Source organism: Symphalangus syndactylus, chromosome 21, assembly GCF_028878055.3.
Source record: "Symphalangus syndactylus isolate Jambi chromosome 21, NHGRI_mSymSyn1-v2.1_pri, whole genome shotgun sequence".
Lineage (NCBI taxonomy): Eukaryota > Metazoa > Chordata > Mammalia > Primates > Hylobatidae > Symphalangus > Symphalangus syndactylus.
The window spans coordinates 29,390,240-29,404,476 of record NC_072443.2 but is presented as its reverse complement, the minus strand read 5'-3'; the positions used below and the strand labels follow the sequence as shown (position 1 = coordinate 29,404,476).

General features: G+C 39.0%; 1 protein-coding gene across 1 annotated transcript in view; it reads left to right on the top strand.

Moving 5' to 3' along the window:
- The window catches only part of CBLB (Cbl proto-oncogene B), a 268,224-nt gene extending 267,330 nt beyond the window's left edge, over positions 1-894 (top strand). The window contains exon 20 of the mRNA XM_063630593.1: positions 755-894. Coding sequence (XP_063486663.1) covers positions 755-874 — 120 coding nt within the window. The 3' untranslated portion in view covers positions 875-894. The remainder of the gene's footprint in view (positions 1-754) is intronic.
- Positions 895-14,237: the final 13,343 nt, after the last annotated feature.

The following is a 14,237-nucleotide window of genomic DNA, read 5'->3' as shown; positions in this document are numbered from 1 at the left end:
TTGGATATGAACTTTATTTCTCCTTTGTTACAACCAAGCTTTTAAAGGTTAAAAACAAAGAGAAAGTGGGTTGATACAAAGTTGTTTGTTAGGAATTCTTATTGGTTTGCAGAAATAACATCACTTAGTGATCGACTACATAGATTATTAGGTTATAGGGTGTGTGGTATAGTCTCTGGTATGGCATTATTAATTTGAGGCAAAAGCAAGCTGTTTCAAGAGATGGATATACGGTTCAGTAAGGTAATAGGACATGATTGCTGTCTCATTTTCATGTTTCTCTGGGCCTGATAATTTAAAAGGACCTACATTTCTCTGATAAAAGTTATTTTCTTTTTTAGAAACAACCAAAACAACCAATAGGGAACTGATTAACTCAGTCATGGTGTAACTGAAATTACCTTTGCAAAAATTATGACAACGTGAGAAATCTGACATAGCTGACTCCATCTTGCTTCTAACCTCACAAGCTAACTGTCTTTACTCATTCCTGGGCATAGGCCAAGCTAACTATTAGAGGAATTTAGTTTATGTTTTAACTTTAAAATATGATAATAGTCCCTTCTGAAAATAACCCTTGCCTTGCTTGGGGACCAACACCGCGTTTGTGAAACTAACAAATTGGCTACAAGGTTAGCATTACAGTTAAGCAGTCATGTAGCCGGAGGTCCCAAGATTTGTAACCTCCCCAATTGTTCCTACAGATAACATCATTATGGTAAAATCTAGGACTCATGTTTGAGGTATTTTTCAGAGCTTGCATTCTGATGGACCAGCCGGTACCACCCTGACGAGTAACACATACCAAGAAACTGACTCAACCAGTCCTGATTTCCCCACCCAGGAACTGACTCAGAGAAGAAGACAACGTTGACCCCCTGTGATTTTATTCCCCTGCCCAACCAATCACAGTAGTCCTCATTCCCTAGCCCTTTGCCTGCCAAACTATCCTTGAAAAACCCTAGCCTCTGAATTCTTATAGAGGCAGGTTTGAGAAACATTTTCCATCCTTCCACTTGGCTGGCCCTGCAATAAATGAACTCTTTTCTCTGCTGCAACACTCTTGCTAGTGTCATTGCATTGGCTTTTCTGGAAAGTGAGCAAGAAGAACCCACTGGGCTGTAACATGATCGCAGAATGGGGCACCATGCAGCTGTAAAAATGAAGGAGGCTGATCTCTACATACTTATATGAAGTGATTGCTGGGATATATTATTAGGTGAAAAAAGACAAGGGGCAGAATAATATTAAGAATATGCTATCCTTTATGTAAAAGAGGAGGAAATATGGAAACAAGAACATACAAAAATACGTGTATATGTATGTATGTATCTGCATGTGTGTATATATACATATATATGTATACGCATGTGTATACATACATAATCACATGCAGATACATGCATACACACATCTTACATGTATTTGTTATATTTTCTTCTTTTTAAACTTTTATGTTTGAGGGTACATGTGAAGGTTTGTTATATAGGTAAACATGTTATTTGTTATATTTTCAAATAAAAACAATTGAAGAACAACCAAAAACATCCAATATAACGGTTACATATCAGCGAAGGAAGCAGGAGACAGATTGCAGTATAAACTTGTGTTGTAATTTTGACATTGAAACCATGTAAATGTTTTATATTAGAAAAAATTTAATAAATTAAAAAAATTTTATTTAAAAAACAATAGAAATGAATAGAAAGAAAAAATAAATAGAAAGAAAAATTAAAAACAAATATAAACTCAACCATTGGATAATAACATAGAAAAAAGTTCTATCAGGTTAAAAAATTTCAAGTGTCAAGTTTTAGTAGTACATATATTGTTACTTTAAAACTATTATAGGTATGTTTAAGATAAAATGAATAAGTAATTACATTGATGTATTTAAGGAAGGAGATTTTCAGCATGAGAAAATTGAAAAGATATACCTATATAAAGTAAACTAGATTAAATAAAAATCTTCAGTCTTGAATTTGAATGACAAATTCATTTTTTTCCCTTAAAAAACTTCTGTTTGCTTACTCAAGGAGAATTCTTACGTTTTCTAAAAATGATTGCCACTAAAATATTCTAGGAATTTTGGTGAAGTAGCTGATCTTAACTAGGCCTAGGGCAAAAAATGGGAAGATAAACCTGGGACATCTTATTGCAATAGGAAATAAGGAATTTATCTAGACCAGTGGTCTCATAGAACAAAAAAACAGAAACCAAATGGGAAGGGCTCCCTCCCATTGGCCTAAAATAGGACAACTGAGCATCAACAACAATAATGATTACCAATCATATAATACACAAAATATATAAGATTCCATTTGTTTAGTAAGAATCTCAAGAAAAAATTACTCCTTGGTCTCCATTTGGGGTTCTCTAGATCCAATCTCTTTACTCTAAAAATTAATAGAGGAAGAACCAAACATCCATTTCCTGTTCCTATGCAAGCTGTGTTTCAGGTAACCAAGTAATTAACTTTGCATGCTCTTCGTTATGGAAGAATCTCCTTTAATACGTGCAGAAAGAATGATGGAATTAGAAAATGGCGTATTTCAACCACTGAATTATCAGTGGAAGTCATCAGTGTATGCCAAACCGTTAGTTAAAAGGTTAATGGAAGTCTTCATGAGGGAATGATCGGTCTGACAGCATCTCAAACCCCAAATCTAGTTGTCAGTAAAAGTGGGACAATCAAACATCATATGCCTGCTGATATGATACAAAGGAAACCAGGTATTACCACCTATGGAGGCTCTTTACCTAAATAATTGAAACTAAATCAACTTAAGCATCCCAAACTGTAAGTTAACAGGGAATACAGGGTAACAAATGAGTTGAATATGGAATGAGAAGCAGGATTTGAAGTTTGACATAAGGAGGGAGGGTTGCTGGGGAAGGCATTAGAAGTAGGAACCAAACCACAGAGGCAAAGAAGAAGCAAATAGTTTCTGTGGCAAGTAACAGGCATTGAGGCTGTGTTCCGGAAGTCGCTGAATGCCTGGCAGAGAAATGTGTAACATAAATAAATAAAATTAACAGTAACCACTCTTAAATGCTTTCTGTGAACCAGGAGTTGGGTTTGTTGTACTGATTTACTTACAACAATCCTTTGTGGGAGGCATTATTTTAATTGTTTTACAAATGGACAACCTGAGGCCTAAGAAAAGTAAAATAGCTTAGCCTTGGGTACCCAACACTTAAACACAGAGGCGGTTTCAAAGGTTCAATGCCATTGCTTTCTCTACCGTAGAACTGCAAATTCACTGAAGAGAGAAGAGTAGACTCTCAAACAATACAGGTTTGAACTGCACGGGTCCACTTACGCACTGACTTTCTCTGCCTCTGCCTCCCCTGAGACAGCAAGACCCTCATCTTCTCTGCCTCCTCAACCTGAAGTTGACGAAGATGAGGACCTTTATATCATGATCCACTTCTACTCAATAAATAGTAAGTATATTTTCTCTTTCTTACTATTTTCATAATAACACTTTCTTTTCTGTATCTTATTTATTGTCAGAATACTGTACACAATAAATATAGTGTACAAAATCTGTGTTAATCAACTCTTACTGTTATCAGTAAGGCTTGCAATCAACAGTAGGCCATTAGTAGTTAAGTGTTTGGGGAATCAAAAGTTATTGGTAGATTTTGGACTGCCTGGTGTAAACTACAAATAAAATTCTAAGCCCCCCAACTGATGGAATGGACCCCTTTTCTCAGCCAAGGGGAGTCCAAAAGAAACCTGAAAAGCTAGTTCAGGCCATTATGGGAAGGTGGGGTGGACATGTCTCATACTCTCCTCCCTTTGGAATTCAAGCACAGCTGATCAACAATAACATTAAAACAGAGATCTTAAGACTGACAGAACAAACTCTTTGTAGCAATAAGATACCAAATTCCAAACTGACTCTCGTATAGCATCACAGGACAGATAGCAAGCCCTGAAAGAAAGAAAATATTTTAACCCAAAATATATTTCTTTTATATATTTTAAAATGGCCCTGCAAAGCTGTCTCTTGGGGGAGAAATTTACATTCTGAAGAGAATCCCCTTCCCTTTTCAGGTCTTTTCCTGATCCTGAAGAGGTTAGCTGAGAATCTAGTACCTATTGAAAGTCTGAATAGGAAACATTCACCATCTATTGCCTCTAAGGGCAGTCCCTAGTGAGACTTCATTTACTTAATAAGAACCTTGGCCTCCATAGCCCTCATCTTATCCCAGACACTCCTTTCTGTTGATTCCAGGTCTTTAGATAATAACTTAACTCCTTCAACCAACTGCCAATCAGAAAATCTGTGAATCCATTAATGACCTATCAGCCTCCCTTGTTTCAAGTTGTCCCACCTTTCTGGACCAAACCAATGAGTACCTTGCATGTGTCAATTGATGTCTTATGTCTCCCTGAAACTATAAAACCAAATGAAACCAAGCTGTAACCTCACCACTATGGTCACATATTCTCAGAACCTCCTGGGGCTGTGTCACAGGTCACAGTCCTCACATTTGGCTCAGAATAAATCTTTTCAAATGTTTTACAGAATTTCACTTTGTCCATCAATGCTGGGTGGGGATTGGTGCCCTTAATCTACCCACTGTTCGCGAGTCAACTGTATTGCTTATACTTTTCTAGCTAATGTGAATCATTCTTTGTGATTTATCCTTGGCTTAGTTATTATATACTATATATCATTGACTCAGAATGCCAATTGTAAGACTCACAATTGTTTTATGTAGTAGGAAAGAAAAATGTTGTTAATCAAGCTATAACACATTCTTTTATTTATCACTTATAATTTTTGTTTTCTACCTCTTGAAAGAGCTCTGATGGTATTGACACGGACAAGAGATGGAAATTCTGGGGAGAAGAGGGCAGTTCCCGGGTAAAGGCTCCACCCTCAAGCCTGAAGACTTGTGGCCCTAAATGAGGACAGGCATTCTTGTCTTCATGCCAAAAAGTTGCCTTTTGGTCCACCATGCCCCCTTTCCTGCATCCATATAAACCCCAAACTCTAAGCTCCAGAAGCAGACCAGCAAGCCAGCCGAGCAGCAGATGGACAGCAGAACGATGAGGCAGAGAAAGGGAGAAAAGGAGGAACATCTGAACACTGACAGGAGTTCAGCTAGGGGTGGTCAGAGAGGAATCCGGCCGCTGGGCAGCCCAACTCCAGGAGAGGGTCACCTTCCCACTCCATCCACCACCCCTTCTGGCTCCCCGTCCATCCTGCTGAAAGCCACCTCCACCATTCAATAAAACCTCACATTCATCCTTCGAGTCTGTGGGTGACCCGATTTTTCTGGAACACTGGACAAGAGCTCAGGATACAGAAAACTGTCACAGTAGCCCTCTGCTCTCGCGAAAAGGCAGAGGGACCATTGAGCTGGTTAACACTCAAGCCACCTGTGGACAGCAAAGCTGAAAGAGCTTTGTAACACTGGGGTTGCAGACACCCACCCCTAGACACTACCTCGGAGCTGGAGCCGAAAGCCTGGCCAGGCCTCTGCACCTGCCAGTCTGCGTGCTCTCCCTGGGGGTTTGAGCTGCTGGGCGACAGAACAGGCGAGCCACACCCCTGTCGCACATCCTGCTAGGAGAATCAGGGAACTCTACCGTTTCGTATTATTTAGACACTAGTTTTTAATTGTATATATTACTCTTGCCATACAAATAATCAACAATATTAGTAAACTATGTTGATTAACAATTCCTAGAATTTCTCACAATTCTGAGTATGACTCTTCCACATTGCTTTTCAGTTGACAGTCACCAAGTTCTATGCTTCTCCACACATTTTTCTTTGTCCAATTAAGGGCCAACCTGTAACTAAAGACCATGAGTGCTGGGCTCTTAAGTCGGTTTTACAATGATTTTGAGAGATTCTCCCTTAGAATTTCATTTGGAACTTGCTCAACCAGCTTGATCCATGCCCTTCTCATCTCCACCCACAACATTTGTATCTTATAGATTAAAAGAGTGTCCTTAATTTTCCTCCAACATTCTGAAACTTAATTTTGCAAGTTTTGATGCTGGAGCTTTTGATTTTTTTTTTTAACAAAATAATAACCATATTATGATTGCTGCCAGGCAAAGTAAGGGTTCATCAGCATAACTTGCATCTCAGTTATAGAGAGGGTAAAATATGAGAAAGAAAAAGGCAGACCTTAGCATTGCTGAAATATGATAGTTAAAAAAACAATTTGCTTAAACATCATAAGCATGTGGAAAAAACTCATTAGTGTAATGAGCAGATTGTTGAGTTACATGGTCTCCTCAATTACTACGTGTTCTGTGATATTTCTTCCTCTCTTCCCCTGCCTTCTCCCCTTTTTGCTTTACTTCTTTCCTATACTTATTTACTGAGGGTCTATCATGACCAGATATTTCTTTTTTTTTTTCATTTTTTTCTGAGATGGAGTCTCGCTCTGTCACCCAGGTTGGAGTGCAGTGGAACGATCTCGGCTCACTGCAAGCTCTGCCTCCCGGGTTCACACCATTCTCCTGCCTCAGCCTCCCGAGTAGCTGGGACTACAGGCGCCCGCCACCACGCCCGGCTAATTTTTTGTATTTTTAGTAGAGACGGGGTTTCACCGTGTTAGCCAGGATGGTCTCAATCTCCTGACCTCGTGATCCGTCCGCCTCAGCCTCCCAAAGTGCTGGGATTACAGGCGTGGGCCACCGCGCCCAGCCATGAACCAGATATTTCTAAGTATAGGTGCATGGAAGTCATTAGAAAATAAAATAAAGATCACAACTTTATTCAGCTGAATTTTAGTCTCAGAAGTATTTGGATAATTATAGGGAAAAACAAAGGCGTTTTAGGTGAATGGGCTATTTTAAGTAAGTCAACAATGTTGAAATAAAAAATATTTTTTCATACTATGGAATATAGACTCTTCAGAAAGTACTTTTCTGAGCTTCACATTCCTTATTTATATGAATAGATTGTGTGTGTTTCTATGTGTGCATTACACTTTAAAATCTAAATACAGGCTGAGCACGGTGGCTCACGCCTGTGATCCCAGCACTTTGGGAGGCTGAGGCAGGTGGATTACCTGAGGTCAGGAGTTTGAGACCAGCCTGGCCAACATGGGAAATCCAGTCTCTATTAAAAATATAAACAAACAAACAAAAAAATTAGCCCAGTGCGGGTGTCCTGGTGCATGCCTGTAATCCCAGCTACTTGGGAGGCTGAGGCAGGAGACTCTCTTGAACCCAAGAGGCAGGGGATGCTGTGAGCTGAGATGGTGCCACTGCACTCCTGCCTGGGCAACAAAATGAGACTCCATCTCAAAAAAAAAAAAAAAAAAAAGAAAAACAACAATACACACACACACACACACACACACACACACCCAAAAAACCTAAATGCAGATGAAGCTACCTTCTATAGAATAACATGTATTCTTCAAGGTGAACAAGAAAAACTGCCTAAAATGATGATCAGTGAAATGCAAAAGGGAAACTAGCATGGAAAATGAAATTTAAATGAGGTTTATAAAATTATCTTGGTTATATTTCTCTAAGGTGTTGTTTGTAGCCTAGATGACCCTCTCATTTAGCACATGAGTTCTTGTTTAACCAAGTTGCTTTTGGAGTTACTTTACCGTCATTCAGGTGTGTTCTGAATTTTCTTTTTCCTCCTTAAATCCACAGAGAATATGAATATGTCGTTCCAGAATTCAGAGGCATTTCGAACTTGAAGTATTTCTTTGGATTCTTCATATATGACAAAAATCTATTATTTGGTATGAGAGATATTTTTTTCTTTTGCTTGAGATCACAGGCTAAAGAGCATATCATTTCTCAGCAATTTAAATTTAAATGAGTTAGTGTGCTAACTTTGATTTGCCTCTGTTCCTTCACAGCCACATATAGTAGTTTGCATTAATCAAATTAATAATAAAGGGATTAGAAATTGCTAGTTTCTAAGGGAAGAACATGTCAGTGGTATTAAAAGTTGCATTTGGAATGATTATGCTTGCATATTAATTATAAGCTGGCTGGGATGCAGAGGAATTTCAAGAAAATGATAGTCTAACCATGTGTTGTTTTAATTTCAGGAAAGATCCTTTAAGAAATGAATTGCATTGTGATGTACTTTGTAATCAGCCCATGCATTAATTTAGATAGATGACCCCAAATCCTTTAAATCCACTATCACTGGCAATAATTAAAAGGACTCTATAAGGCCGTTTACTAAGTTTTGTATCAGGACACAATGGAAGATGGATTTGTTTACAAAATTGTAATCGAATACAATAGAAAGCTCATCTCATTAGTTGTAATGGCGATTGGATAATTTGTGCCATCCACTACATGGTTTGTGTGTAAGACTTGCATAAGAGAAGAAAAACAGGAGGAAAGGTAAGAAAGAAATTACCACTAACAGTTCTTCTCCACAATTGCCTAATTTCTTTCGGCATTCTAACGGATGTTACTTATGGCTCCATATTGCAGGTGATGATTTTTCCTTTGTTAAGCGTAGGCATAAAAGTAATAATGTGGCAAAAATTAGCAATTGTTAAATTTGTTGCTGTATTGTTCACTCAACGACTTTCAATCTAAAGAACTAGATCCCCAAGCAAAAAGGGCCTTATTTTTAAGTTCCCTGCCTCTGGATGGGAACTGAGGCAGAATTCCTAAGTTTCTGGCCCACTCATAGATAATAAACAGTTCTATAGTCACTTAAAATCACAAAACATGGACTCAAATCAATAAGGGTGTCTGAGCTATTAATCAACAATTCAATCTTCATTGTAAGGTGTGGCTTTTTTTTTTTTAATTTCTTATAACTAAGGCTTGGAGACAGAAGTGAGATCTGACTGCTCTTTTTCTCCATTCTCGCCCAGTGCTTGCTTTGCATCTGCAGCTTTGATTCTCTCAACTTGAAGCATAAGAAAGGAGAAGGGAAAATAGTAGGGAGGTAGGAAGATTCTTGTTTGATGACGCCCTCAAGATCTCTTATCAATGAGGATCTTTAAAGCTCTTTCATTAAATTATTTAATTTTTTTCTCCCAACATAGAATGCCAGGTTATATAGTCAAAATAGACTAGGATACAAAGAAAGCAAATAACTAAACTGAATTGAAAATTGAAAGAGATGATGTCACCTAAATGTCACACTGTCAATCTTAGGTGTACTGAGCCACCTGTGTCCACATTGTTTTTAACTGCTGTAGACAAGGATAAAGTAAGATGAACTCATATACACTGAGTGCCTACTGTGTAGGTGGTAACTGTTGAGACGGGATAGTTCCCTTGACCCCCTTTGTGGGTGGGAACTGGGATGGCTTGTTTTACTCAGCCTGCCACTTGCTACTCCTTGAGAGAGGGAGCATGCGATTGCACAGCAAGTGTGGGAACCGGAGGGAATGTACGTGGGAACCTGCTGGTGGCTCCTCTCTGGTGGGAGCACGCTCCATGCGAGCCCTGCAGCAGTGTCCAAGCCCGCACCCTCTTGGCATCTGAGTTCTTGTTCATCCAGGAAGAATCAGGTCATGTGAATGGATTGAAGGGTAGTGTATGCTGAGGAATTTATTGGACATTGGATGTGGCTCTCAGTGGAATGGGGAGTTGGAAAGTGGATGGTGTGGGAAGAAGGTGATCCTTGCCTGAAGCCTCACTGTCTGAAGGTAGCCGTGTCTATCCATAGTCTCTGATGCTCTGATGCTGCTTCTCCGCTCACCACTCAGCAGCTTGTATCCCCAATGCTCAGAACTTGTATTGCTCTGCTAGCTGAAGTCTTTTTGTGGGCACAGGATAGGGTTGTGGCAGGCCAAAAAAAAAAAAAAACATTTGGGCGGAAAAATGAGGTCAGCTGTTTTCAGTTAGGGCTGCAGTTCCAGGATTAAGGGTAGTGTTTAGCCAGGAGTCCAACCATTCTGTATCACTGTGATCTTTTAGCCTATGATAAACTTTGACATTGCAATCTACCCTACTGACAGAAGCACAGATTTGACTTTAGCTAAAATGAGAAATGATTCATATATGTGGAGATAATTTCCAGGAGTAACTACAAACAGCCAGGCCAGTATTTGCATAAAGATTAATCTATTAGACCAAATACCACCAGCAAGTAAGCAGCTCTCAGAAACTGCTTTCCCAAGACGGGAGAAGATACTGCTTGTGACTGTCATTAAAAAACAAAAAAACAAACAAACAGAAAACAATTTTTTTGTTTACTGTCTCTAATTTGGAACATACCCTTTCTGTTGAATTGGGTTTCTCTGCTATGCAGTAATCTAATCTGTACTTAATAGTGGGTCCCACAGTCATTTCCCTTTTTTATAATTTTAAACAGTGTGTATTAGTCTCACTTGATCTTAGCCAAAAGGCCGAGAAGCGATAACAGTGTGTATTAGTCTCTTCTTATGCTGCTCATGAAGACATAACTGAGACTGGGTAATTTATAAAGGAAATAGGCTTAACAGTTCCACATGGCTGGGGAGGCCTCACAATCATGGCGGAAGGCAAAGGAGAAGCAAAGGCATGTCTTACATGGCAGCAGGCAAGAGAGCTTGTGCAGGGGAACTCCCATTTGTAAAACCATCAGATCTCGTGAGGCTCATTTACTACCATGGAAGAGTATGGGGGAAACTGCCCTCATGATTCAATTATCTCCACCTGGCCCTGCCCTTGACACATGAGGATTAATTGTTACAATTCAAGGTGAGATTTGGGTAGCAACACAGCCAAACTATATAATAGAGTTTTGCTCTGTTGCCCAGGTTGGAGTACATTGGTGTGATCATAGCTCACTGCAGCCTCAAACTCCTAGGCTCAAGTGATCCTCCTGCCTCAGCCTCCTGAGTTGCTGGGATTACAGATGTACACCATGATACCTACTTTCTTTTTTTTTTTGGGTAGATACAGTGTCTAGCTGTGTTTCTCAGGCTGGTCTTCAACACCTGGCATCAAGAAATCCTGCCACCTCAGCCTCCCAAAATACTGGGATTGCAGGTATGAGCCACCATGCCCAGCCCCCCTTTTCTCTTTAATGTGTGCATTTTATCCTTTAAAGAGCAACAAGCTCTGATACAATTAGTATTGCTGCCATCCTACAGATGATGTAATTGAGGCTCAGGGGTTTAGGTATTATGCTCAAGACCTCACTTCTAATAAATTGTAGATCCATAGTATTCATTTAGAAGTCCAGTCAGAGTCTGCTTATTTCTAAAGGTCATGGTATTTCTATTAAATCATTAAGTCCATCTGTCCCTCAATAATGCCTTGTGCCCTTTGGGAACACAAGAACAAAGTATGCCTGTCTCCCCTCTCATTGTTGTTACTGTTGCTTCATCCAGGATATGGTGGATAGTCAGAATCCGAAAGCTTGCAGGAAAATGGGTGAGGATGTATGCATCTGTACATGTGTTTAATAACTACTTCCCAAGTACATGTCATTTAAATAAACCATCCATATTATTTCCACCTCCTTTCCCTGAACCTTGTTGCTGAGCAGTTGTATAGGTCTAGAGAATAAGTGCCTGAAATGTCGAAACATAAGGAAAAGGTTAATGAAAGCAGTGAGAAAACTTTTTTGATTTCTTTTAGGACTGTTGCCAGTGATCTTTTAGATTCATGTCTCCATTTAGTGTCTGGACACCTGAGTGCTTGCTGATTTGTATGATTGTCCTAATGACCAATGACATGAATTACTGAAAACCTAATTAGGCCTTTTGAGCTTACAGTATTTTTTAAGAGACTCTGACATTTGGTGAGGAATGTGGTGTCAGCAGAATCTCTTGCCTGAATATAATTTCTAATTTGAGGAAAGGTATTGGCATGTAATTATGTGGGCACAAAGAAAGAGCAATTGTACGAACCTATCTTGAATGATGAACTTTTGGAACAATGGAAAAGGGCAAATGTGGCCCAGCCCAGGCAAAACACATCACATGCCCAGTCTGTCAAGAGACTTATGTGAGGTTTGTATACTTAACAATGATCTCTAAATTGCTACCTGGCATTACTACAATAGATTTTTATTTATTGGTACTAAAGTATATTCAATAGCATATTTCTATATGTTGAGAGTTTTGGGTCGTGAATGTTGGTGCCAGAAAGCTCAAGGAGGAAGGAAGAATTTTGATAGCACAAAAGACTTACCAGTGGAGTTTTAATAAAATGTCTCTGAATTTTTATGGAATGACTGTTCTTGATATTATCATAACCAATAAGTCAATCAGGAACTCAGTTGCCTGTGAAAAGGTGTACTAGTTATTGTTGCATAATAACAATGTAAAAGTGCAATGGCTTAAAAACGACAATTATGTATTATTGTGGCCCACATGTCTGTGGATTGTCTGAGAGACAGCTGATACAGATTGGGCTTTAGTGACATTGGCTGGACTTGCTCATGTACCTGCAGATTGGCTAGGAGCTCTGCTCCAGACTGGCCTTGAATGAGGCACCTTATGTGGTACAGATGTGCTCTGTGTGTCTCTCAACCTCCTCTTGGCATTAGCAGGGTTATTTGCTTCTGTTTTTCTCATGGCAGTGAAAAATACAAAAGGGCAAGAGGAAACACAGTAGGCAGTTTCAGGCTGAGGCTCAGAACTAGTGGACTATCACTTCCATATGATTTTGTTGGCCAAAGCAAATCATATGGCCCAATGTAGAATCAAGAGATGGGAAATGATGCTCTGGCACTTTTGTGGGAGGAGCTGCAAAGTCACATGGCAAAGGATATGGATATAACTAAGGGTAAAGAATTAGGGCAACTAATGCAACAAATGGATCATCAAAGAAACAATAGTATGCTTTCTGCAAAAGCTTTTAACTTAAGGAGGCATCTTCTGGTACCTGCGCAAATGGGGCTGGAGGGAAAAGACTTACACTGTGGTAGCTTCCTCTAAGAAGCTGCTGCCTCCTCAGTCCAGAGAGCCATCCCTGCCCACATGGGACTCACCTTAAAACTGAACACAAACTTCCCACTTTTGTCGAAGCCCTGGGAGGGAAATGGAGAGAGGAAAATTTTCTTCTCTAAGAAGAAAATGTGAACCAGGGATAAAACCAACTGTGTTGACTGGTGCTGATAGTGAGTCACATGCTTCATTACACAAAGGCATCTTTCAGCAAATGCTCAGTTAATTGCTATTAAAATACATGTGATTTAAATCTGGAAATTCAAGCTGATTTGGAGACCAAAATCATAACTGAACCGCTCCCCATACTCATCCAAGTTTCCAAACCTCAGCTGCTCCATTCTGGACTTGAATTTTTAAAATGGAATGAGAACTATTTTGGTAAAGCTCACTTGATTTTGCTCCCAACCACACGATTTCCCCATTGGATCAAAAGCTTGGAAAAATCTTTTAAAGGAGAAACTGAGAAGCAGGTTTCCCATTCACAACTTACACACGCATTCATATGCGATATCCAGTAATAAGAGTGAGGAATGATGAGGCTGAACCAACAAAAGCTGCCCCGCCTCTGCACTGGGTTTTCTTTGGTGCAATGCCAGGTACTACTGGGCAACGATGCTGAAGAAACCAATGTAAAGTTCACTCCATCAACATTATAGAAACTTCATGAAATCAACTGTATTTCTCAATCAATGTAAACCTTTGAAATGGACACTGATTACATACATTACTATTATTATCAGGACAACAAAACATATAGTTAAATGCTGTGGTGATAACTGTGAAGTACATATTTGATATTTGAATGAGTTTATTTTATTACATTCAAGAAAGGTTAAACTCAAATTAACAGAAGAGTAACAAAGCCACTACAGGCAATCTTTTAATGACATTTCTCTGTAAACAGATTCATCAGTTAGGAACATGGGGGCAGATTGATCTGTTGTTTATGTGGTGTTGTTGCTAATGTGACCAAAAACCCATCATCTTTTACACAGCTTGTATGCAGCTATTAGATTAAAAAAAAGCTCTCTAAATTAAGAAATATTATAAAAAGATTACTACTTTTTGTAGTAATTTAAAATATTTGTAGCAAATAAACCTACAAATATTTCAAATAGTCCTTCTTCTTGGAATCAGATTCAGCAATAGGTTATGATTATTTGCTTTCAGTTAGAGACTATTTTAAGGACATTTGTAGACAATTATAATCAAGCTAAGAAAAAGAAATTTAGTGATTACCAACAATGTAGAAGCCCAAAATTTCAGAGCAAACTTGGTTTTTAGAAATGGTTTAGCATACAAGGAATGACTCTGCTTAGATATAAACCTTTTTGTAACAGAAATATTCCATTTCCTTAATAAGTCATTCC